This window comes from Siphateles boraxobius, unplaced genomic scaffold, assembly GCF_051911475.1.
Source record: "Siphateles boraxobius isolate OS27281-9 unplaced genomic scaffold, OSU_SipBor_1 33, whole genome shotgun sequence".
In the NCBI taxonomy this organism is placed as follows: Eukaryota; Metazoa; Chordata; class Actinopteri; order Cypriniformes; family Leuciscidae; genus Siphateles; species Siphateles boraxobius.
Genome location: NW_027508953.1, coordinates 7,287,501 through 7,310,763, shown reverse-complemented (window position 1 = coordinate 7,310,763; position 23,263 = coordinate 7,287,501). Strand labels below are relative to the sequence as shown.

General features: G+C 39.1%; 1 protein-coding gene across 2 annotated transcripts in view; it reads left to right on the top strand.

Moving 5' to 3' along the window:
- The window catches only part of grin2da (glutamate receptor, ionotropic, N-methyl D-aspartate 2D, a), an 80,497-nt gene extending 76,655 nt beyond the window's left edge, over window positions 1-3,842 (top strand). For both annotated transcript variants that reach the window (XM_077195237.1, XM_077195238.1), the window contains exon 14: window positions 693-3,842. In XM_077195237.1, coding sequence (XP_077051352.1) covers window positions 693-3,713 — 3,021 coding nt within the window. In that variant the 3' untranslated portion in view covers window positions 3,714-3,842. The remainder of the gene's footprint in view (window positions 1-692) is intronic.
- Window positions 3,843-23,263: the final 19,421 nt, after the last annotated feature.

Sequence of the window (23,263 nt, the reverse complement as noted above, 5' to 3'; positions counted from 1 at the left end):
ACTTCATTCCAGCTCTGCAAACTAAAATCAGTACCCCATGAAATGTAAATGAACCTAAACAAAACTGAAATGATTAGAATTTATTTGCAAGTAAAAGTCAAGATTACCCTTTTTGCAATTCTTGTTACTTGCAACAAGAACAAAGACTGACACGCAGTAATCTGGTGTTAAATTCTTAGAAGGGAACTTTGCAGCACACTCATTTAATCCCTGTAATTTCTGAAATGTGATTGCATATCCAGCATTTTCACTGCACACAGAGAGGGATTTTATGAAAGCCCCTAACTTCTCTCATAGTAATGAATAACAGAGGAAGATGATAGAAGATGGATTATTTATTCATTCTGTATTGTTCCTATGCCTTTGTTTACATTATGGAAAGAATGAGAAGAATCTTACATTCCCAAACAGACTTTCTTTGAGAGAAATGTAAGGCAGTTAGGTTAGATGGGACACTCAAACAGTGAGGGCAGCACTGCCATTACCTCAGAGAAAGGTTAGCTGAGCTTACAGTGTGTACACTTGCATCATCAAAGCACTGGGAGCTTTACAATTTCATTATTATGGTAATGTTTCACGTCTTTACAGAGACATTTTCCAAGCATCTAAATCTGTTTGTATGTCACCAAGGGGAATATTATGATATCCTGAACTGTTTGCTAAATAAATCTTTTGCTTGTTATTTCTTACAGGGAATGTACAGCTGCTGCAATTTTGAGGATGAAAGAGATCATGGATGTTCCCAAAGCACACTTCCTCAATATCATCATGTTTCCACAGTTCCTCCTCCTCCACCACCACATGTGATCTCTACAGGCATGGCCAATCCCACTATCGCTAAGGCACAACAACAGCAGCAACAACAAAAGCAACACCACCAGCAGCCACCACCAGTATACAATACTCTTCTTCCCGGCTCTCCTCCGGCAGGTGGACATTCTGGAATGGCTCTAGGGCCATCGAACAGTCCCATTCTTGGAGCACCTATGCCTTGCTCTACGTTCCTACCACGCCATGATCGCCGATTAGCCGTGGTAGATCGGTGGACACGTCCAAAGGTGGGCCCTGAGAAGCCCGGTGGTGTGAGCAGCGGGATTACAGACTTAACACAATTCCAAGGCATGCCCCCTCACTGGGGTGTAGGAATAACTGGAGGGGACGGTGGTCTGGATGAGTACAAGAGATACTATGGGCCAATTGATCCAGAGGGCTTAGGGGTATCTGCAGAGCCTCAAAACATGGGAACTCAAACTCCAAAAACTAAGCATCGAGGGACAAAATCCTCTGGAAATCCACGTTTACCTCCTAAAGGTCAAGCTTCTGGACCCCTGCCAATTAACCCTGTTTTGCCACATCCCTCTCCACCCCATCAATCTATCTGGAGGAGAAGCAGCTTCTCAAAAAGGAAGGGCTCTGGGACGCCACTCTACGAAAACATCCTTCCACTCGGAAGAAGAGGTGGCGGCAGATGTGGAATGAGGGATGGTGGTGGAAGAAGAGGACGTCGTCGTCCTCCTCCCCTTCCCCTGCCTATACTGGTGCCCCTCTCTTCCCCAACACAAACTCCGCCCTCGCCTTCTCCATCTATATGTTACACATCCACTTCCTCCACCACCTCCAGCACCTCCAGTTCATCCTCTTCTTCAGAGTCAGTCTCCAGATCCAATTCTCCCTCCTCTTCATCATCGTACACATCATCACAGAGCTTCAGATACCGGGCAGATGTTCAAGACGTGTATGAGGACTATGACACCGATGAGCTTACAGAGGAATCCAGCTTGCTTTTGGGGAGGAGGAAAAGTCGCTCTCGTATGTCTTCTCGATCCCTGCCCAGCAGTCCCCCGCCTCCACCTATACCACCCCGTAAACCTTGCCAACAAAGGTCGCAGGTGAGAGATAGAGCAGGCAGTCAGCTTGCACAGCTTCAAGAGTGGTGGGCGTCTTGGGGGGAGAAAGAAAAAGGTAGAAGAGCAGCTGGAGAATTTAAGGAGGAGAAAAGGCATCACAAAGAAAGGGAAAGGGAGAGAAAGAGGAGGAAGAAGGGTAGAAAGAAAAAGAAGAGAGAAGAGCGTGAAAGAGAAAGGGAGCGTAAAAGACGTAAAGTGAAAAAGAAAAAGAAAAAAGAGGAGAAATCCAGAAGAAGAGAGAGGGAAAAGCAACCTGAACAAGAAGAAGTAGATGTGGACAGGAAAGATGTTTTTGAAAAAGGAATAGGACAAGAATGTTATTCCTATCCTGCACTGAGGCGGAGCTCTTTCCGAAAAAAGAGTGAAAGCTCTACCAAGAGTTATGAGTGGGATATTATCAGAGATGGAGTAAAAAGAGATAGGGATGATCAAGGAGGAAATAATGAAGATGGCAGTAGGGGAAAGGAAAGGCATCACAGAAGCCCAAAATCCCTTCGCCACTCCAGGCCTAGGTCCAACAACAAGCATTTTTCCACCTCAAACAAACCTTCTTCAACCGTTAAATTTTGGGGTAGTGGGAACCCAATTTCAGAGTCTCCATCGCCTTTTGTACCCCTACTTCCCATCACCTCTAAAAGACGAAAGTCTGTAGGAGCTGAGAGAGATGAGCATGGAAGAGCTGTAGAGAGTCGGCCCCTTTTGGAAAATCACTGTAGAGGTAAGCCTTGCTCGAGAGAAGGCCTGTCGTTTCACGAATGGGAATCCGAGGAAGAAGATGAAGAGTCTGAAGTGGAAAGAAGTAGACCAGAAGAACAGGGGAGACGCCGAGAAAGCAGAGGAATTAACTCAGAGTCTGAAAGGGACAGAGAAAAAACTGTTGAGATATACACAGATGATGAAGGTTCCTCTGGAGAGTTTGGTAAGTTTGAGAGATACTGGGAGGGTCACGAAGGAAGGGCAGTTGGAGGCATTGGAGGAGGAGGATGGTTCTTTGGCACCTACCCTGCCAGAGAAAGAGGAAGCAGTATAAACAGTAGAGATGACTCCTTTTTGGGATTGGGTGGCAGAGAAAGTAGCTTGGGGTTCGGTGCAGGAACAGGATGGGGATCAGGAGGCTTAGGATCAAACCAGTGGCCTCCAACTCCATTGACTCCCCCACCACCTCGAAGATACTGGTCTGTAGATAAATTACCAGTCAAGACTGAAAAGAAATCTAAAAGCAGGTCTCAAGAGAAGAGTCGAGGCCACACATCCTGTTCCTGCCAGTCGCCCCATCACTCTGCCAGCACTCACTCCAAATGGAATCGTGTGACTTCTAGGAGTCAGGAGGAACTACTCCCCCACTGCCACAGTTTCAGCAGCAGCGTAAGGCCCAAACGGCAATCATCCAAACCGGATCGGGCTCAGAGCCAGGCAAAATCTGGAAGCCAATCCAACATCAATGCACAAAGACCACAGCGCTCAGACCGGTCCCGACAACCGCCATCCCCTCCTCAAAGTCTACCACCTTCTTTATCCTCTCCAATGGTCCCTGCACTCCCAGCACCACCCTCTTCCTCTCACCATATACATGTACCACCACCTACCTCCTCCTCCTCAGTTTCCTCCCCTTCAGTTGTCTCCTCTACACCTGGTGCCCCACAGCCCTCCTCTTTGTCCTCCTCTAGTGCTAAGCTCCAATACCAGAAACTGCGGTCAGTTCCCCAACCCCAAAGGTATCAATCCCCACATCTTCCTCTCAAAACCAAGAGCCTATGCTCCCGTCGAGGCTCTGCCCAATTCTCCAGTGTGGAGAGTGAGGTTTGAGGAACATAATTAAATGAGGAACATCAGCAAATAGCCCCAGGGGTGATCAAGTCACCTGCTCCTGCCACAAACTGTTAACTGTTCATAGCAGTTGAGTTGGGTTGTTTTCGCTGGCACCCTCCTCTTGCACAAAGCTCTAATGCTCCTTAGAGACAAACCTGGATTGGGATGTCACATATATTGTAGCCCTTTCCCTTTTCTTGTGTAAGAATGGAAAACTGCCATGCTGACAAATCTTGTTGATGTTAGCGAGGCTGTTCATATGGAATTGGCTTTGCTTCTCTTAACTTCTTGGGGGCTTTAAGGTGGCGTTTTGATCATGTGGGTAAATGTGATTTTTGTTCGAGTTTTTTTTGCTCCTCGATGGCTCAGGAATGATTTTTTCAAAGGGAGATTCTGAGGTCAAAATACAACACACTAACGCTTGGGGTGTAACGATGCATCGTTATATCGAGATATCACGACATAAAAAAATGCAATGATGTGTATCGTTGATGTAAATTATATGATTCACGATATAGAGTTAGTTTTATCCAAGGCTCAACTTACTTTATTTATATGGTATAATTCACCCAAAAAATTTAATTCTGTCATCATGTACTCACCCTCCTGTCATTTCAAACCTATACAATTTTCATTCAGCTTGATGGATTATTCTTGTATGTTTAGTACAGAGGTTGGACACAGCGAGCGCCGGGAGAGTCTGTGTGTGCTTGTCTGTGTAAGAGATCCAACGAATGCCTGCATTGAAAAGCATGAGTACTGCGTGGTGAAAAAATTTAACTTTTATGAAGTTTCAGAGACATTACTACATTAAACTACTCTATATAATGTTGAATATAATGTATAATAGTGCAATGGGGAATATTTGTGGGTCCTGATAATAAAATAATAATAATACATTTTAATAATAATACATTTTTAATCATAAAAAAATCTTTGGCTTAAAAAAAATATTGCAATGGTATCAAGAGTTGAGTATCGAATCGTGACATGAGCGTATCGTTACACCCCTACCTAACGCCCCACACCCATCTTTTTTTCACTCTCTTACTCTGAGCTCTGGATCATGATGTAGTTGTTGTGTATATTTGTTCAAAATATCTCAAGGGAAGCATACACAAAGAAAAGTAGCAATCCATTTTTCTCCTCTCGGAGCATTTTCCTTGGCCTCCACCTTCTGCAAATTGACATCTAGCACTCTGTGCATTGTCGTCAGTGTTTGCATTCTTAGAAACAGGGTAAGTTAGCCATGACTGATAACATACAGTATTGTTTTACTGAAGCTGAATGCCAAACTTAAGTGGAGCTGATGTACAGTCCTGTTCTGTTGAAACCATTTCACAGGTCCTCACGTTTCATTCTTATCCCTTGAGCAATACATAATTAACTACAAACAGCATTCAATACATATATTTTATATTTAAAAGTTATTTTATTATATATAATATATATGTTTTGTGATCTGGTTCAAAACATTTGTGTTAAGTTATTAAAACTAAGAATAAGCACTGTGCTGTATTACCACTAGGGCACATGCAATGTTTCAACTACCTACAATCGGTGACAGCCCTTCCCATCTCGACTGAATGTACATGTTGCCATGACAACACGGTGTGCTGCAACCAAGACACTTTTAAGATCGTAGCTTTCTCAGCGGAGACCTTCTAGTCTGAGCCAGTTAGGGTAGCTTTGAGCGTTGATGTTGAGTGCCGGGACGACAGGGCTAGCCATACTCCAGCACTGTACTCGCTAACTCAGCTGTCAGTGATGAAAGACGCATCATCATTCAGAGAGCGATAAGCGAAGGAGAGCACTGTTTACAGTTTAACACTGTGTTTTTACACATTTTTTAACAAGCTGCTCTGCCATTTATTAGCTTCGGACACAATATCCATACTTGCTTAGCAAGTTTGCTTAAGCTGTAGAATTAGCAGCAAGGATAAACATGTCAAATGAGAGCAAAATAGAGCTGCAATTTTTTGCTTTTACTAGACATTTCTGTAAAAAAAAAAAAAAAAAAAAACGCCAGATCAAGTATTCTGTTAACTGTGAGGAAAAGACTGATTAGCAAACCAGTCAGGTAGATCTTTCGTTTCATTTAGCTTTTACCATTAGCCAAAAGCTAGTATTTTTGAAGTGATCGCTATAATTGACTGTGAATAATGCTAGGGGTAATGTGTGTTGGCAGCAGGTCTGAGTCAACTATGTTTTGTTTTATTTATACAGTATTTCAGTTTTCATTGTCTTTTGTTTAAGATTAATGGTCAATTTTGTAATTATATTGCCTTGGCAAAGCCAGCATACTGTATTGAACAAATTTTATTTGTTGTTTTTCAAAATCCCCTCACCTTTCTGAACAAATCAGATGATGTTCAAGCTACATCAACCCCATCCAATAAGTGTGTGCCACTCAAACCAGCAACAGATAAAGGAGCAAACCATCATCTAAATCAGACTGTACTTTGCTGTTTGCTGATCAGTTTCACACTGATGTTTCAGAGATGAATATATGCAGGTTATAAAATGTTTTAGGTTTCTTCTGATCATGTAAGCACGTTATATGTTATCACTTAGAGAAAACCCAATGGAAAAATATTTACAGGTGACTATACCAAACATAATGCTGTATGAATCATTTATGTTACATATGGTTTAAAAAAATTTGTCTGGAAAATTTTGGAATTCTGATATGGATTAACACAAGGATTTTTAAACTTTCAGACATGGCTTTGTCAAGCCAGCAGCAAAGTTGAACTATTTTAATTTTGATTTGAAACATTGTTTGAACTATGTTGTTATTTATATATGTATGTATGTACATTTATGTAATTGCATATTTGACACAGAACCACGCACAGTCCAACAAGCTAATTGTTTTTTTGTATGTGCTTGTAACTGCATCAGAGCCATATTTAGCTTATTTGTTGTATGCTGAGCTTTTTACAAGTAGTACTAATTAATTGGGGTGTATTTGGTTGTCAACGGGGTTAAGCGTAATGTCAAGAGACAATGAAATACCAGAAACAATGGGTGATGATTGTTTTAATTTTTTTTAAAACAGATGACTTTTGTTTGGAGAAACCAGGAGAGCAGTAAAAAATCTTGTCAAATCTGACCAGAATCATAACACTCTGCCTCACTGTCATGAATTTCAGAGTAGTATTAACATTTAGAATGTTTGGCAGCTTATGTATGTATATCCTTTTGACTCCAACTTTGTTGTGTAATATATGTGTCTGGATTACTTTATATATAGATGTACCTCATATATGTGTTTGTGACGTTTAGATAGCAATAGAGAAATAGCTGTTCAGCTAAGCAGTATAGCTGAAGACAACTTCTGTTGGCAGAATTTATAATTAAGATGTGTTTCATGTATTAGCTGCGAAAAATATTTTTCAATTCTCTTTCCATTCCATTGAGCAAATTAAATTAATCTTTGATCAAATATTTGGGCTGAATCAGCAAGGACCTTAAGATAACAATTTTATTTTCCAATGATAAAATATCAGGCATATTGCACATGTTCTATTAGGAACCACCGCCACCGCGAATCTTAAAAGGGCCTTTCTCTAGACATGCGTCTTGTGTTGATGGTGTCTATGAAAGTAAATGTTTTGTTTGTTAATTACTCTAAGAAGTCTCTTATCGAAACAGCAGCAAATAAATATATACATATAGATATAAATTATATATTTCAACAAATAACATGCATATATATATATAATGTTTATCTAAATTTATTCTCTTTGAATTGATCTTCTTTTGTGTCTTTTTCCTCTTTCATCTCATAACAGCTGACATAGAGACCAGTTTTCAACTGTGTTTTTATGAATAACATGGCCGACAACAATGAATTTATGTTGCAAATAACCAATGGCGTGTATGTGTCACTGTGGTGAAAGTTTTGGGACGAGGTAATGAAACTTTTGAGAACAGCTGTAGGCTCCACACTGGGATCGCTATGAGCGTCCATCTTGGCGTAGTAATAGATTTGACCTGGCTACGTCAAAACCATTGCAGTCTCCACGTGTCACACAGTTCTGGCTTTGAAAGCGGTATGTGTGTGCGATCTGTCTTTGCCAAGCTGCAGTGTGTTATGCTGAAAACTCATTCGAACACATGCGATGCTGCTCTGTAATACTTTATGATAATGTAGCTGAGCAGAGACAGTTATGTTTTATGCCACTCTGTGCCAGGACGGTAGTGCCCCCCGGTACCACTGTGTTAGGTTCTTGTGCCATACTCCTCTCAGTAGGGGAGCCTCACAGGGGGGCCACTCGCTGGGCCGCTCGACCATGGAAGACTATACTATGCTGTGCTACGAGCAGAACAGAATAAAAGACTTTTAATACGACACTGTTTGGTCTGCTTTGTTGTTTCCAGCATGTGTTCAACCGAGAATGTTTGTGATTGACAGCAAAAAGCGGCGAAGAATTGTTTAAGTCTTTGTTTTCTAGATTTCTGAGGAGAGAGGACTTAAAAAGAAACAGTGAAGAGCCTTTTGAAATCGTTGGTGCAGGACACCTATGTTTTGCCGTGATTAAAGCAGAGAATCTTTAGCAAGTTTTAATAGAGTTTGGAGAAAAGTTCGGAAACATTAGTCTCTTATGCTCACCAAGGCTGCATTTATTTTATTAAAAGTACAGTAAAAACACAGTAATATTGCGAAATATTAGGCTATTACAATTTAAAATAACTTTTCTATATGAACACATTTTAAATGTTATTTATTCCTGGGTTGGCAAAACTGAATTTTCTGCATCATTGGGCTACTTCAGTCTTCAGTGTCACGTGATCCATAAGAAATTATGCAAATGTAATGCTCAAGAAACAATAATAGGAAACATTGCTATTGTCAATGTTGAAAACAGTTCTGCTGCTTAACATTTTTGTGGGAATGGTGATGCTTTTTCTGGATTCTTTGACGAATAGAAAGTTCAATGAACCGTATTTATTTAATTTATTTATTACATATATTTAAAGCATTTATTAAATGGAAATCTTTTGTAACGTTACAAATGTATTCACTGAACCCTTTTGAACAAGTTAATGCATCATTGATGAATAAAAGTATTAATTTATCTTTTTGTAGCAAAAATAAATAAAAGTACTTAGACCTGTATAAAAAAAGCACAAAAGTAGCAAAAACCGTTTTCAACATTGAGAAAAATAAGAAAAAGAAATGTTCTTGAGCAGCAAGAATGATTTCTGAAGAATCATGTGACACTGAAGACTTTAGTAAAGATGCAGAAAAGCTTTGCCTCACAGGAATAAATTACATTTTTTAAAGTTATTAAAATAGAAAACAATTATTTTAAATTGTAATAATATTTCACAAAATTACTGTATTTTTATTATTAATTTTTTTTTTTTTTATTAAATAAATGCAGCATTGGTAAGCTAAAGAGAATTATTTCAAAAACTTTTGCCAGGTATACTGAATATACACACTGTGTAATTTTAAAATGATATACTATAGTTTAATATTTACAAATATTTTTAATTCGTTTTTGTATTTTCAGTTTTATTAAGCTTTAGTTTACAAAAATGTTTAATAGTTTTAAGTTAACAATAACATTGCAGTATAGCCTACACACATCCTGTATATCTCCTAACATTTTTTATTACAATTTATTTATTTATTTAAGAAAATTTTAAGACAAACATCTGAAACGAAACACTGAACCCCATTAAGTCTCCAGAAAGGTTCCTCTGGATAAACTGGATTCAAACATCACAGTAGCTATACTTTTTAAAAAACTTAGAGGGATGTAAATTCTACAAAATTGTAACTCAAAAACCCTGGCCATATTGAATTGCATGATGTCCACGGGTGTTGTCTTTGCAGTAGCATTACTATCTATTCACTATCCTCAGCTTAGGGTTCCCAGATAAACACACCATTTATTATTCGATTCCAAATATGCTAGCATCTGCTGTGAGTTCAGCATGTGTGCTCTGCGAGAGTGAGTGAATTCTGTGGGAAATATTGGAAACATGAGATAAGAATTGGACAATGGACACAAGCAGTTGTTATGCAGGAACATTAGAGATTGTATAACCCACGAGAATCATAAGCATGTAAAATGCAGGTGACAGCAATTTTGCAGAAAGCGTTGCCTCCTCCTCTCACACTGAGGTGAAGGTAACTAGTATTACTCACTACACAAAGTAAAGCGAGAATGAGAGGTTACTGCGGGTTACCGAAGTAATAGATTGAGGATTTATCAAACATTTTGAACAGACTCCCCCCCCCCCCCCCCCCCCCTCATATCATAAGTCTGAATTCTCTTTCCCATTTTTTAATTCGTTACAAATGCAAGATTTATGTAACCACACTGTTTCCATGCCAATATAATTAACCGATGGGGGCCATTTACTGGAGATTAATGGAGGAAATAAAAGGCGAGCTGTAAGACAATCTTTACGTTTCAGAGCTGCAGTTGAAGGGTGTGAAGAGGAAGGAGAAACAGAGAAAGGCTTGTTCAATATATGCTTACTTGCAGGATTATATATAAATGAGTAGTCCTATTCACTGATAGTGTTTGGTATTGATTTCATATCAAACTTTCTTTGCATCTGTTGCGTTACTCTGAACTGCAATGCTTGTGATAGATGGTAATTCAAACAAACACTGATTCCAAATCTTTCAATTATGTCTTATCACCGAACCAATTCTATTTGATGATGTGCCAGTGCAGGGGCGAGTATCTCTCCAGACTTTCGAAAGATTTTTCTCTCGCACCTCCTTTTCTGTGTAGTAGAATGTAGAGCAGAAATCAGGCCAAGGAGAAAGACGATAAGAGATGAAAAGATCATACAGGCGGGTTTGAGAAAGATTGTGAGAAGGACAGACATACAGACAAAAGAGAGAAATCTGGGATTTGGGGGAGGAACTGGTTGGGAGAGTCGGATAGAATGATAAACATTAATTTGAAATTAATTTAACGGTGTGATTTACGAAAATGCACTGATAAACTGCTGCCTCTGGTGAAATGCACTCAGGAAAATGCCTATCTTGATAGAGCTCCTGCTATTGTGTGGAAGTTGGATTACAGCATCACAGGAAATGGATGCCCGCAGTGAGATTATCCGACTTGAATCCTGAGAGGTGGAGGGCAGGAGCTCGCTAATCACTGTGACAATTAAATGATAGGCCTACTCGGGGCACCATTTGGGGTTCCTGGGAACTTCACACTGAAAGAACCCTAAAGAGAACATCTACACATCCTTTTGAAGGTATCTCTAATATCTATTCCTTACTGACAAAACTTCATATATATATTTCGAGTGCCTGAAGTGTTTTTAGAGATCTTGCAGGAACTTCCATTTTTAAAGGGTACTTAGAGGTTCTCCAGGTGTTTCTGCCTGCAGTGTAGCAATCCGAGAAACCCCAAATGGTGCATTTATCTTTTTATTATAGTAATCTGTTGTTTCTGTTCAAAGTGCTCTTAAAAAGCTTTCTCGCTCAACAAGCCTCTTCTATCTATGTTTTGGCATATAGACCTTATTTAGAGCAGTGCCATGACAGGTATGAAAGCAAGGCTGTGAGGGATAGGGATAATGACATCCGCTGTAAAAAAAACAAACAAAAAAAAAAACTAAAAAAAAACCTGGATAAAGCTCCTATTGCTGTTGTCTGGAGTTTTTTCGTCTACTGAAATTTCATGTAACGATATTTTTTGCAGTGTTTCGTTAGCAGAATGATCCAAAACACATTAAATAACAGTACAACCCACTGAAGAGATGTAGGCCTAAGAGATGTAGGCCCCTCACACAGCCTCACGTTCATTTCCGTTAAAAATCAAAGGTGGCGCTGATGTGAAAAAGGTCTAAGCACTATCCTGGTATAAATTCGGATCACTGATGAAAATACTTTAAATGTCCAAGATCATAAAATGAACATGCTTGTTTTATTGGCATAACAATTTGAGTGGATCCCAGATGTCCAATGTCAGACTTTCGGATTCCACTGTATGTTCAGCGATAGAACATGTCCAATGTAGGCTAATGAAATTACGAATAAAAGGCCCATATATCAAGGCATTATCTTACCATGCCACAAGGGGACAGCATTTCCATACTTCCTTACAGGAAATCCCAAACAGAGACGTTCAACAGCATAGCTAATAAATCGGAATGACAACCAATTACACAGCCTTCTGCCTATTAAATTCACTAGTACAGCCACATTTAGGCCAAGAATCTCCGTGGCAGAAAACATACAAAGAAAATATGGCCCGCCTGTCTTGACGCATTAAATATACCAATAAACTCCGGAGTGGTGGATAAATTTATCTTGCGCATGTGCCACCACTGACAGCAGTGGGGCGCTCTCAGGCTGAACTGGGGCAGCTTGACAGAGGGAATATATTTATATACGTGCATGTGCTGGATAATATGTTGAACATGTAATAATGACGCGGTGGAATTTTATTTGCATCGCTAAAAAAAAAAAAAAAAAAAATCGTAACAAGCACTGTCCATTTAAAGTGGTATCGACCAGAAATGATCAGGAATCAGAAAACTGCAATTGGGGGCAAATGATAAGATATTGTGGAGCAGTATATAGGCTATTTAATACAGTTTATTTTCTTCTACCCGAACAAGTTAGTTCAGGCAAGAATTTAAAAAATAAACTAAATTATATAGGCTAGTGCTCATTCTGAGTACTCAAGTACTCAAAATCAGTACTTAATTTAAGCTTGTAGAAATCAAAGCGTAAATATAAACTTTCTGATACTGTTGTTCATAGGCATGAATAATTAATAAGGTTAATTATTCACTGTTTTCCGGGTGTATTTACACTTTTTTATCATTGCTTTTGTTGTTAGGTTTAGTATCTTGCTGTTTTGTGACATCTGGAGTTTATTTTCTACTCAAAATGATCACATTAATACCCAAAAATTATCCAACGAATGTGTGTTATTGTGTATTGTGGACCAAGTAGCCTATAGGTCTATGTGTTCGGATGGGACAGCGTTACTTATGTAATTGTGGGGTCTTCACAATATCTCATGTATTACTTACTTAAATGTTCTGAGTAAAGAATGCACTTTAAGAGCATAGCTTAATTCAATGTTATATTGTTTGAGTAAAATGTGTTTGAAACAGACTATTGCAAAGTAAACTTCAACTTAGTAAAAATCACTCAAAGTTACTTATTGTCATTGTTTATTGTACTTAACTTAAAGTAGAATTTACTTAATTCCATATGTGAAATTTACTTAAAACATACGTGTGCAAAACACTTGCAAAAGAACAATGAAGTAAATTTAACTTATAGTTTTTTTTCAGTGCGAGTTATATATATATACCGGTATATATACACATATTGCATCATTTTATATAGCCATATCCTGTATTGTGTTACATTTTGTAAATGTAAAATGTAAAACAATAACTGTAGAAATGTCCTAAATAAAAATTTATGAAATGAAACACTATTTATCCTATACCTTCAAATTCAAAACAACGGTTTGACAACGGTCAGTAGATCACATGTTTTTGCCTTTCCAGTCACGTAGGCCTATATGATTAACTATTTTTTTAAAATAATTTTGATGCAGACTGATTCAACAATTAATCAGGTTGTGAGTGTTTGACTGATACATTGAAAAGAACTGATTCAAATGAACAATTCACTCACAAATTGAACACCGCTTTGGCTTGGAAGCAATCACTAGTTATTTAAAAATAATATCATCAATCGTATTAAAAATAAATCAAAACATGAACACACAAATATTAACAAGCTTTTATAGCCTTCTCATAGCCTGACTGTTTTACTTTTAGTTTTTATACAGCAAATTCAAGCAAATCTGAAATCTTCCTTCTAAATGAGCATAAGCAACTTACAGAAACCAAAGGGTGAAAGACCAAAACAGTTTTTTCTCCCTATTAGGAAAGAGTTGTCAAAGGTCAGATATGAGGAACATATGGGAAATAAAGTGTTACAAGCTGTAATGACATGAGAGAGATAAAAGCCGAGTCGTGCTACAGTACACAACTGCTGCACACATGCAATCCAAACATCATTAGACACAAATGGCAAGCTGGCCTAAAGACATTTTGTTATAGGCCTATGGAGAAATGAGAAACTGTGATCTGCACACTCAATTGTGCCTGTTAGATAATCGAGGGGAGCCGGAGTGAGTGGGTGTATGGCAATTTCAAATGTCCTTTTAGTTATGACATTTTCTAGGTAATAATATGCTCTGAACTATAACTAATGGCAAAGTCAAGGTGATAATTAAAAAAAGCTTGTTTAAACCGTTGGCCACTGAAGCATTCCTAGTTCATTCCTGACTCACCTTAGTATCCTAATTAGTCAAATTAATTAATAAATGGGCCTAGTTTTTCCTAACAAGACTATTAGCAGCCCTGTATGAGTGTAATAAGAACAGATTGCGTCTGTATTTTGACCTAAAGGGGCTTATGTAATTTGTGAGTTTCTAAGCATGTTTGTGTGCACTAGTGTGTGTCTTTTTTTTTACACTTTTTGCCGTCACGGTAATGAAGAACTGTATGAGAAAATAAACAAATACTTGTTCCACATAATCGTTTCTATATAATCCTTGAATGAATTTAACTACTTCTTTATGTCATTCTTTCTCTATATTTCTCTACACTTCACAAGTTTACATGCATTTTGCAGTGAGGTGGGGGTAATGATAACCGTTATGCAAATAACTTCAAATTAGAAAAAAATATTATTATTATTTAGTCTGGTCCTTAGGATGTACACTACCATTCAAAAGTCTGGGGTCGGCAAGATTTTTTAAAATGTTTTTGAAAGAAATCTCATGCTCACCATGCAAGGCTGCATTTATTTAATGCTTTTAAAGTGTAATTTATTCATGTAATGGCAAAGCTGAATTTTCAGCATCGTTATTCCAGCCTTTGCAACATGATCCTTTAGAAATCTTTCTAATTTGCTGATCAAGAACATACCATGACAACTCTCTGAAGATTTTTAGCAGGTTAATTGTCACAATCCCGGATTCCATAACCTCTCTCTCTGGCCATCAGAGGGCGCCCTCGCCCGAATATTGACTTTCATATTCACACTACATTTCCCACTCTGACTCTGATCACCATGCCCAGCTGAATCCGTGTATCATTCGTTCAGTCGTGTTTTGATTTAATATTGAAAGTAGAAAAATGAGAAAACAGTTCCTTTTTTTTCTTTCCTTTTTTCCAAAGAAACGACCTTCGCTAAGCCTCGCCCTCCCTAGTTACTGTTGCTACGCCTGTCAAGCTTTCGTGTCTGGCACGTCTATTACAGTGTGTATGCACCGGTGTCAGACATTCCCAATGAGATAATTAGTAATTTTTGGCGAACATGTGAAATATCTGAGAGAGCAAGACAAAGGGGACTGCAGTATGCATTCGAGCGATATATCCACGAAATAATATGCAACCGATTAGCGAATAATTTCATTCAAATTGAAGCTAAAGCCTATAGTCCCAGCGCAAGCAGCCGCCGCCTCATACGCTGACCATTCAAATGGGAAACACACAGCTATTTTGGTGCACAGCAGGGTAAGTGAAATGTGAAAATAATCTAATAATTATATATCAAACAGTTTATCCATACATTTTGTGGAATAACACTAACACCGGGTGAGCCGCGATCAGATTGGGTTAAAGTTACTCAGTCAGGGGTAACGTTAGTAGGCCGTCGATTAACGAAATGCTGGTATATATTTTAAAGTATGTCAGTGAGCCTCCGTCTTGTCTTTAATCGTCTTATTTTACGTTAAAATATATGCATTATGAACAAAGAACAGTCATTATTTCCAACTTCCAAGCAATATTTGTTTTTGTTAATCCTGTGGACATTGTGAATGTGGTCTCCCACACTGCTGATCCACGCACATCATTTCTCCTCTTGGCTTTTAGATTTTCGGGAAGGAAAACAATTCCACTCCCCCGTCCAAACGTTTAGGATACCGGGTATCAGATTAGCACAATCCATACGCACAACGCTTCGGCATGTTTCACTCGCTTGAAAGCTTGCCAGACCTCCCGCGCCTAGTTACGGTTGCTAAGACACGATTGGCCAGTTTGCGGTTTTCGGGCGTGGCTTAGCGAAGGGTCAATTCAGCGTGAATTTCGTTTTTCGTTCTGATGTAGAAAAATCATAGACTGTAAAAAAATAGAGAAAAATAAACAGCTTGAATATTCGATTTCTACACGTGGGCGGGAATGAAACGCCCCTTTCCTCTGATTGGTCAGCCGAAGATCAAACTGTTCCGTCACCAGTCCTTCCTCGGTAGCGCACAGCAGAATAAGAGTCCTCCGCTGCTGATGATGTGCGGATTCTTAACTCGTTTATTGCAGCTACATTTCATCTTTTTCTTACCAAACAACCAGACAACGAATGGCTCGACACAACCCGTACCGGGGAAGAGCCTACAGGACTTTCTTCTGTGTAGATATTGCCTAAATTCACCTACGTTGGTATGGCAGGGTAAACGACGGCTGCTAGCATGGTCGCCCTCGCCCAGTAAGTTTAAAAAAATTATATTATTAATTGTAAATTAAATATTTTAAACACTAATATTAAAAGGAAAGAATAATTCATTGCCTATAATAGGCCTAACGTCGTTCACGCATGAACTGTCATCAGCCTGACTATCTAACAACTAGAGAGAGAACAACATAGATATTAAAATGCATCCTCTTCTGAGTTTTATGACGTAGGCCTTTTGTTTCATTAAAATGTATTAGCCTATAATCTAAAGGATGTGGCACATCAACGCGTCACGTTGTAAATAACGCATTTTATTATTAGCTTATTCAGAAATAGTGTAAAAGAACGGTAAATAAAATACTAAATGAACATTATAAACACTATGAATAACAAGCTATGCGTATTTTACTTCCCCTTAGCCTAGCCTATGTCAAATCTTTAAATGAATGGTAGCCTATCCTATTAAGAAAACAACAAGAATAAAAAAAATGTAGCCACGTATAAAAAAATATATATAGTAGCCTATCAAAATAGCCTATTGTGCCCTTTATTACAAACAGCATTTATCCTATATTTTAAACACGAAGCCTAAACAAATTTATTTGAATCAAAACTGAAGCTGTACCGACGTTGGGTTCGCACCAGGTTCGCACATCTCTCATTCAGCCCAACGTTTCCATATTTGCAATGTAACATTTGGATGCTAACTATTAATGTAAAGAAGGCTTCGTACTTCAGTCGAGTCCTAATATAGATGAAGGCTAAATCCGCATTTCAAGGGAAATGAGTTTGGAAGAACAGCAAGTTATGACTGACCGGCACAGTCTTTATACTGTACAAAAGACAAATACAATTAGGCAGAATAACTTTTTATATGTTTGGTTGACTGTTTTATTTTAATAATGAACAGGCTGCGTGTCAAGTTTGAAATGCCAGAAGTGAACTGATAATATGTTGTGTAAGCGCGATGCTCTGGCGCCATCACCTGGATTTGTTCCTCGGCTGGGGAAATAACTTAATACTCTGTCGTTTAATACTTTGCCATTCCAAACAGTAAAATGTATATTTTAATTTGTGTACATTCAAAATGACTACAAAATGTCATGCCTTTGAAAAATAAAGAAAACAACACGATGCGCTGCTTAAGCGTGTCTCTGTCTCATTGAACATCTTTCTGGTGCACCATAAAATAAACCAAAATACAGCGATCAGCCTTTTTGGCGCCCCTACTTTTGAAAGTCAACATTTAGATTATCTGAAGTAAAATACATTATATAAGCCTAAATCACTTAGGAATAAATCACAGCGTGCTTATGAAAAAAAAACGTGACTTTACAGTCCGGAAAATAGGGTAATAGCTAGTTATTTCATGGACCCCCTGGCACTTGAGCACTGCTGTTGTACACAGAAGAAAGCCCTGTAGGCTCTTCCCCGGTACGGGTTGTGTCGAGCCATTCGTTAGTCTGGTTGTTTGATGAGAAAAAGATGAAATGTAGTTGCAATAAACGAGTTAAGAATCCGCACATCATCAGCAGCGGAGGACTCTTATTCTGCTGTGCGCTACCGAGGAAGGACTGATGACGGAACAGTTTGATCTTCGGCTGACCAATCAGAGGAAAGTGGTGTTTCATTCCCTCCCACTTGTAGAAATCGAATATTCAAGCTGTTTATTCATTTTTCTACCTCAGAAGGAAAAACGAAAATCAAGCTGAATTCTTGTTTTTCGTTTCTTTGGAAAAAACGAAAAAACAAAAAAGGAAGTGTTTTCTCATTTTTCTACTTTCAATATTAAATCAAAACACGACTGAACGAATGATACACGGATTCAGCTGTAGCCCATCTACCAGCCTTTTTGACAGCTCTCAGTGCGAAGTCTTGTCTTACTATTGTGAACGTTACTGAGCGTTATTTCTCTGTGTCTGCCTGATCGTTTCTCAACCCCTTCTGCCCCGGATTTCTCCCTGTTTGCTGCCCGCCTACATTACCTCTGCCTGGATATCAGATTCTGCCTGCTCTCTGCCTGCCCTGATCGTCTGCCTGGTATTAAGACTACGATTTTACCTTGTCTTCACTGCTGAGCCTGCTGACTTTGACCCTTGCCTGTTTGACCACTCTATTAATAAACATATACTGCAAATGGATCTCTCTGACTCCGTTGATTCGCAACAGTAATGGCTATGATAATGTTAGTGTATTTGGTCTTAGTGGAATAGATCTGCTACCCTGCTGCTCAATTGCTGCTTCAAAGCAGGTACAGGAACTTGTTACTGCCAATACGTCGATACACTGCTGTGAGTATGTAAGACATACTGCTGCTGCACAAATAGCATACATAAATTATCCCACAGCAGATCTATACAGGTGGAGCTGGGGAAGGTAGAAGGTTCCAGAGGAACTCTGAAAGTGTGCTGCAAACTTACTTCGTAGACTGTCCTCACTCAATGGCTAGCTGTCTAAGTGGTGTCTGGAAAATCATATAGGGTTCATAGACAATTGGAATAGTTTTTGGGACAGACCTGAGCTGTTGAAAAGAGATGGTATTCATCCCTCCTGGCATGGTGCTGCTCTTCTCTCTAGTAATATGGCACATAGTCTTAGTACTCAAACATAAATTGGGGCTCAGGTCAGGAAGTAGACAGACTGGCTAAACTGACCATCTACTAGCGGTCTCATGTCACTGAGGTCAGATAAATCCCATCACATATGAGACTCTTTCACCTATATATCATCAGAGACTGTGACAGTTCCACGAATTAGGTGTAAAGGACCATTAAATCTCCCTATCTCTGAAATGGGCCGTCACCTTTACCTCCAGCCATAGAGGGCGGTGTGGTCATGGAATACCTTAGAAAGGTTTTACAACAAGTGGACTCTTACTAAACCTGAGCCAAATGTTAAACCTGAGCTAAAAAACTCTTTATTTGTTAATGGTTTGGTTTATTATTGTTTTTCGCTGAATACAACATGTTGACACTTTATTTTTATTTTGTTTTACAAGAGCATCTTCCACGTACCTCACATGCTTTTATTTTGAAGTCCGTGTAAGAAGTGCAGTGGCGCGCTGTGTGTATGTTGGCGCATTTTCTATGTGACGCGTCATTCTGATTAGAGCTTCCAGAGAAGTGAGATGAGAGTTTACCGAACTGTGCAAATATGGCTTTAAAAAGGTTTATTTCTACCTCTACGCTAACTAAGGGCACAAGGTACCGGTTTCATTTTATGTTGTATGCTAAATTTTGACAGACTATAGTGTTTGTTTCGTTCTCCTTTGAAGCTGTTAGTGGGTCGTTAGCATAACTTATGCACGTGTGTAAATCAGTGATATGTTATTAGAGTGTGTGTGAGGTTGCAGATTTCTTTTTCGGAGTTAGTACTGGCTGCAGATGAAGTCCTAATTGTTGGTGATTTTAATATACATGTAGATAACAAAAAAGACGCATTGGGCTTGGCATTTATAGACATTCTGAACTCTATTGGAGTTAGACAAAAGGTGTCAGGACCTACTTACTGTCCTAATCATACTTTAGATCTAATATTGTCACATGAAATCAATGTTAATGCCGTTGAAATTCTGCAGCAGAGTGAAGACCTCTCCGATCATTATCTAGTCGCATGTATACTCCATTTAGCCAAGGTTGCAAAGCCGACTCCGTGTTACAAATATGTTAGAACTATTACTTCTGCCACTAAATATTGCTTTATTAATAATATTCCTGATCAGTTTCATCTCCTCAGCATCCCAGATAGCTTAGAAGAACTCGATATTGCGACAGAAACTTTTGACTCTCTCTTTTCCAGCACTTTAGACACAGTTGCTCATTTGTGCTTAAAGAAGATCAAATAAAGAAAATAGTCCAACACCGTGGTACAGCGAGCACACTCAGGCCCTTAAGAGAGCAGCCAGAAAAATGAAGCGCAACTGGAAGAAAACAAAACTACAACGTTTTTCGAATTCCGTAGAGAGAGAGCACGATTCGATTGCGTACAGAAAAGCCTTAAAAACTGCTAGATCTGCTTATTTTTCGACTCTCTAGGGTGGGGGAAGGCAAGTTCGGTCCTAGAGAGCCTCTGTCCTGCAGAGTTTGGCTCCAACACTGAAATCCTCACCAGCCTATAGCCTTAGTAATCCTGAAGACATTGATTAGCTTGTTCAGGTGTGTTTGATTAGGGTTGGAACTATATTCTGCAGGACAGTGGCTCTCTAGGACCGAACTTGCCTACCCCTGCTCTAGGGTAAGAGAAGAAAACAAACACAACCCTAGGTATTTATTTGACATAGTGGCTAAAGTAACAATAAATAAAGCGTCTACTTCTGAAGTTTCCGAAGAGCATAGCAGTAATGACTTATACTTAATTAACTTCTTTACTAACAAGATTGATAATATTAGAGAGAAAATTATTATTATGCAACCATCTACTACAGTATCACATCAGGCAGTGCATTGTAGTGTCTCTGAGGAAAAATGTCATTCATTTGTTGCAAAAGGAGAGGAAGAATTGTCTAAACATGTTAAATCAGCTAAATCAACAAGATGTATGTTAGACCCCATACCGACTAAGCTACTGAAAGAAATGCTTCCAGAGGTCATAGATCCTCTTCTTAATATCATTAATTCATCTTTGTCACTAGGATATACCGAAAAAATTTAAGCTGGCTATTATTAAACCTCTCATTAAAAAATGCATCTTGATCTAGAGAATTAGTCAATTACAGGCGGATCTCAAATCTACCCTTTTTGTCAAAGATACTAGAAAAAGCAGTATCCTCACAATTATGTTCCTTTTTAGAAAGAAATGGTATCTGCAAGGATTTCCATTCAGGATTTAGACCGTACCATAGTACTGAGACTGCTCTCATTAGAGTTACAAATGATTTGCTCTTATCATCCGATCGTGGTTGTATCTCTGTATTAGTGTTACTTGATCTTAGTGCTGCATTTGATACCATTGACCACAGCATTCTTTTAAATATACTCTTTAAATGGAATTGCATTAGCATGGTTTAAAACATGCTTATCTGACAGTTATCAGTATATAGCAGTAACTGAAGAAATGTTTTATCGATCACAAGTTCATTAGATAGTACCACAAGGCTCAGTACTAGGGCTGTTGCTGTTCACTCTGTACTAGAGGCTGACATTTTTTCGGGAATCCCACGGGTCACGGGATTCCCGTGGGATTCCTGCAGGATGGGAGTCATCTTTGCTATCAATCACGGGATTTGGACGGTACAGGATAAATGGTTAACGGGAGCAGACGGGAGCGGGAATCAACCAATAGCAAAGACGACAAAAAAAGAAAAAAGTAAATGCATCATTTTGTAGTTTCCTTTTAATACGCCTACAATGTAACGCAATTAAAAAATAACTACACGACCCAGCCGTCCCAGAAGCCATCAGTGCTTTTTGTCACGGCTTACCGCCGAAATTCAAAGAGCAGTGATGGAGGGAGCTAACAGCCGCGGAGAAGTCGATGTGGCAAAAAATGATTTACAGCGCAAAGTCAGAAGTAATGACATGTCTATTAAGTTCACAGAACTGGTCGGAAAGTCTGAAATATTAATTAAGTTTATGAGAGTAGAATGTGACGGTGATAGCACAATGTACGCTGCTTGTAAGACATGCTTAGTCTTAGTCAAGTGATTCAGGGACGAGCGGTCTGAAGAAGCACACTTGCAAGGCAAATTCGGGAAAGAATCAGGCAAGCATCGCTTCGTTCATCAAGCGAAAATTGCCGTATATGGGAGCGGTGCGGGAGTCAGTTTAAACAGGAGCGGGATGGGATTGGGAGTCAATTTACCAGGAGCGGGATGGGATGGGATTATTTTTTAAACTTTGGTCTGGGAGTGGGACGGGACAAGATTTCTTTCTATGGGAGTGGGACGGGACAGGAGTGAAAATCCACTCCTGTGTCATCCTCTACTCTGTACATGCTACTCTTGGGAGATATCATTAGGAGGCATGGCATTAGTTTTCACTGTTATGCCGATGATACTCAGCTCTATATCTCTTTGCGCACCGACGAAACTTGCCAATTCAAGAAATTAACTGAATTCATAGCTGATATAAAAATTTCCTACTACTTAATTCTGAAAAAACAGAGTTTCTAATGATTGGACCAAAAGCCTCAGCACGTACTAATCTAGAAAACTGTCTAAGAATTGATGGCTGCTCTGTCAAGTCTTCGTCGTCAGTTAGGAACCTGGATGTGCTCTTTGATACCAGTCTTTCATTTGAAAGCCACATTTCTAGCATCTGTAAAACCGCATTCTTCCATCTTAAAAATATGTCTAAATTACGACATCCTTTCAATGAAAAATGCAGAACAGTTAGTTCATGCGTTCATGACCTCAAGGCTAGATTATTGTAATGCTCTTCTGGGTGGTTGCCCTGCATGCATAATAAACAAACTACAGCTGGTCCAAAACGCAGCAGTTAGAGTTCTTACTATAAACCAGGAAGTATGACCATATTAGCCCAGTTCTGTCAACACTGCATATGCTGTGTTGCCCTATTAAACATTGTATACTAAAAATATTGCTGATTACTTACAAAGCACTAAATGGTTTAGTTGCCCAGTACTTGAGCGAGCTGTTAACACATTATAGTCCTTCACGTCTATTGCAATCTCAAAATTCTGACCAGTTGATAATACCTAGAATATTAAAATCGACTGCTGGCGGTAGATCCTTTTCCTATTTAGCACCTTAACTCTGGAACAGTCTTCCTAACATAGTCCGGGAAGCAGACACACTCTTGTCAGTTTAATCTAAACTGCATACTGTCACACAGTCACCTAACCAGCACGCTCCGCCCACTCATTTACTCTCCCCGGAATTCTGATTCACCGCACCGGCACTTTAACCATTCACCCTATATAATGCCATTTCACCTACACTTCTTCGTCTGGTCTCGTCGCTACTAGTTGCACAGACTCCTCTTGTTGATTCCTACCTGAACTTCTTTGTGAGATCCCCGTTCACAAGCCATCAGTCTTCAGTCATCTGTCATCTCCCTGCTGGGCTCTGTTCTACAGTCATCCAGCTAAGTTCCTCGCCTGTCCAGTT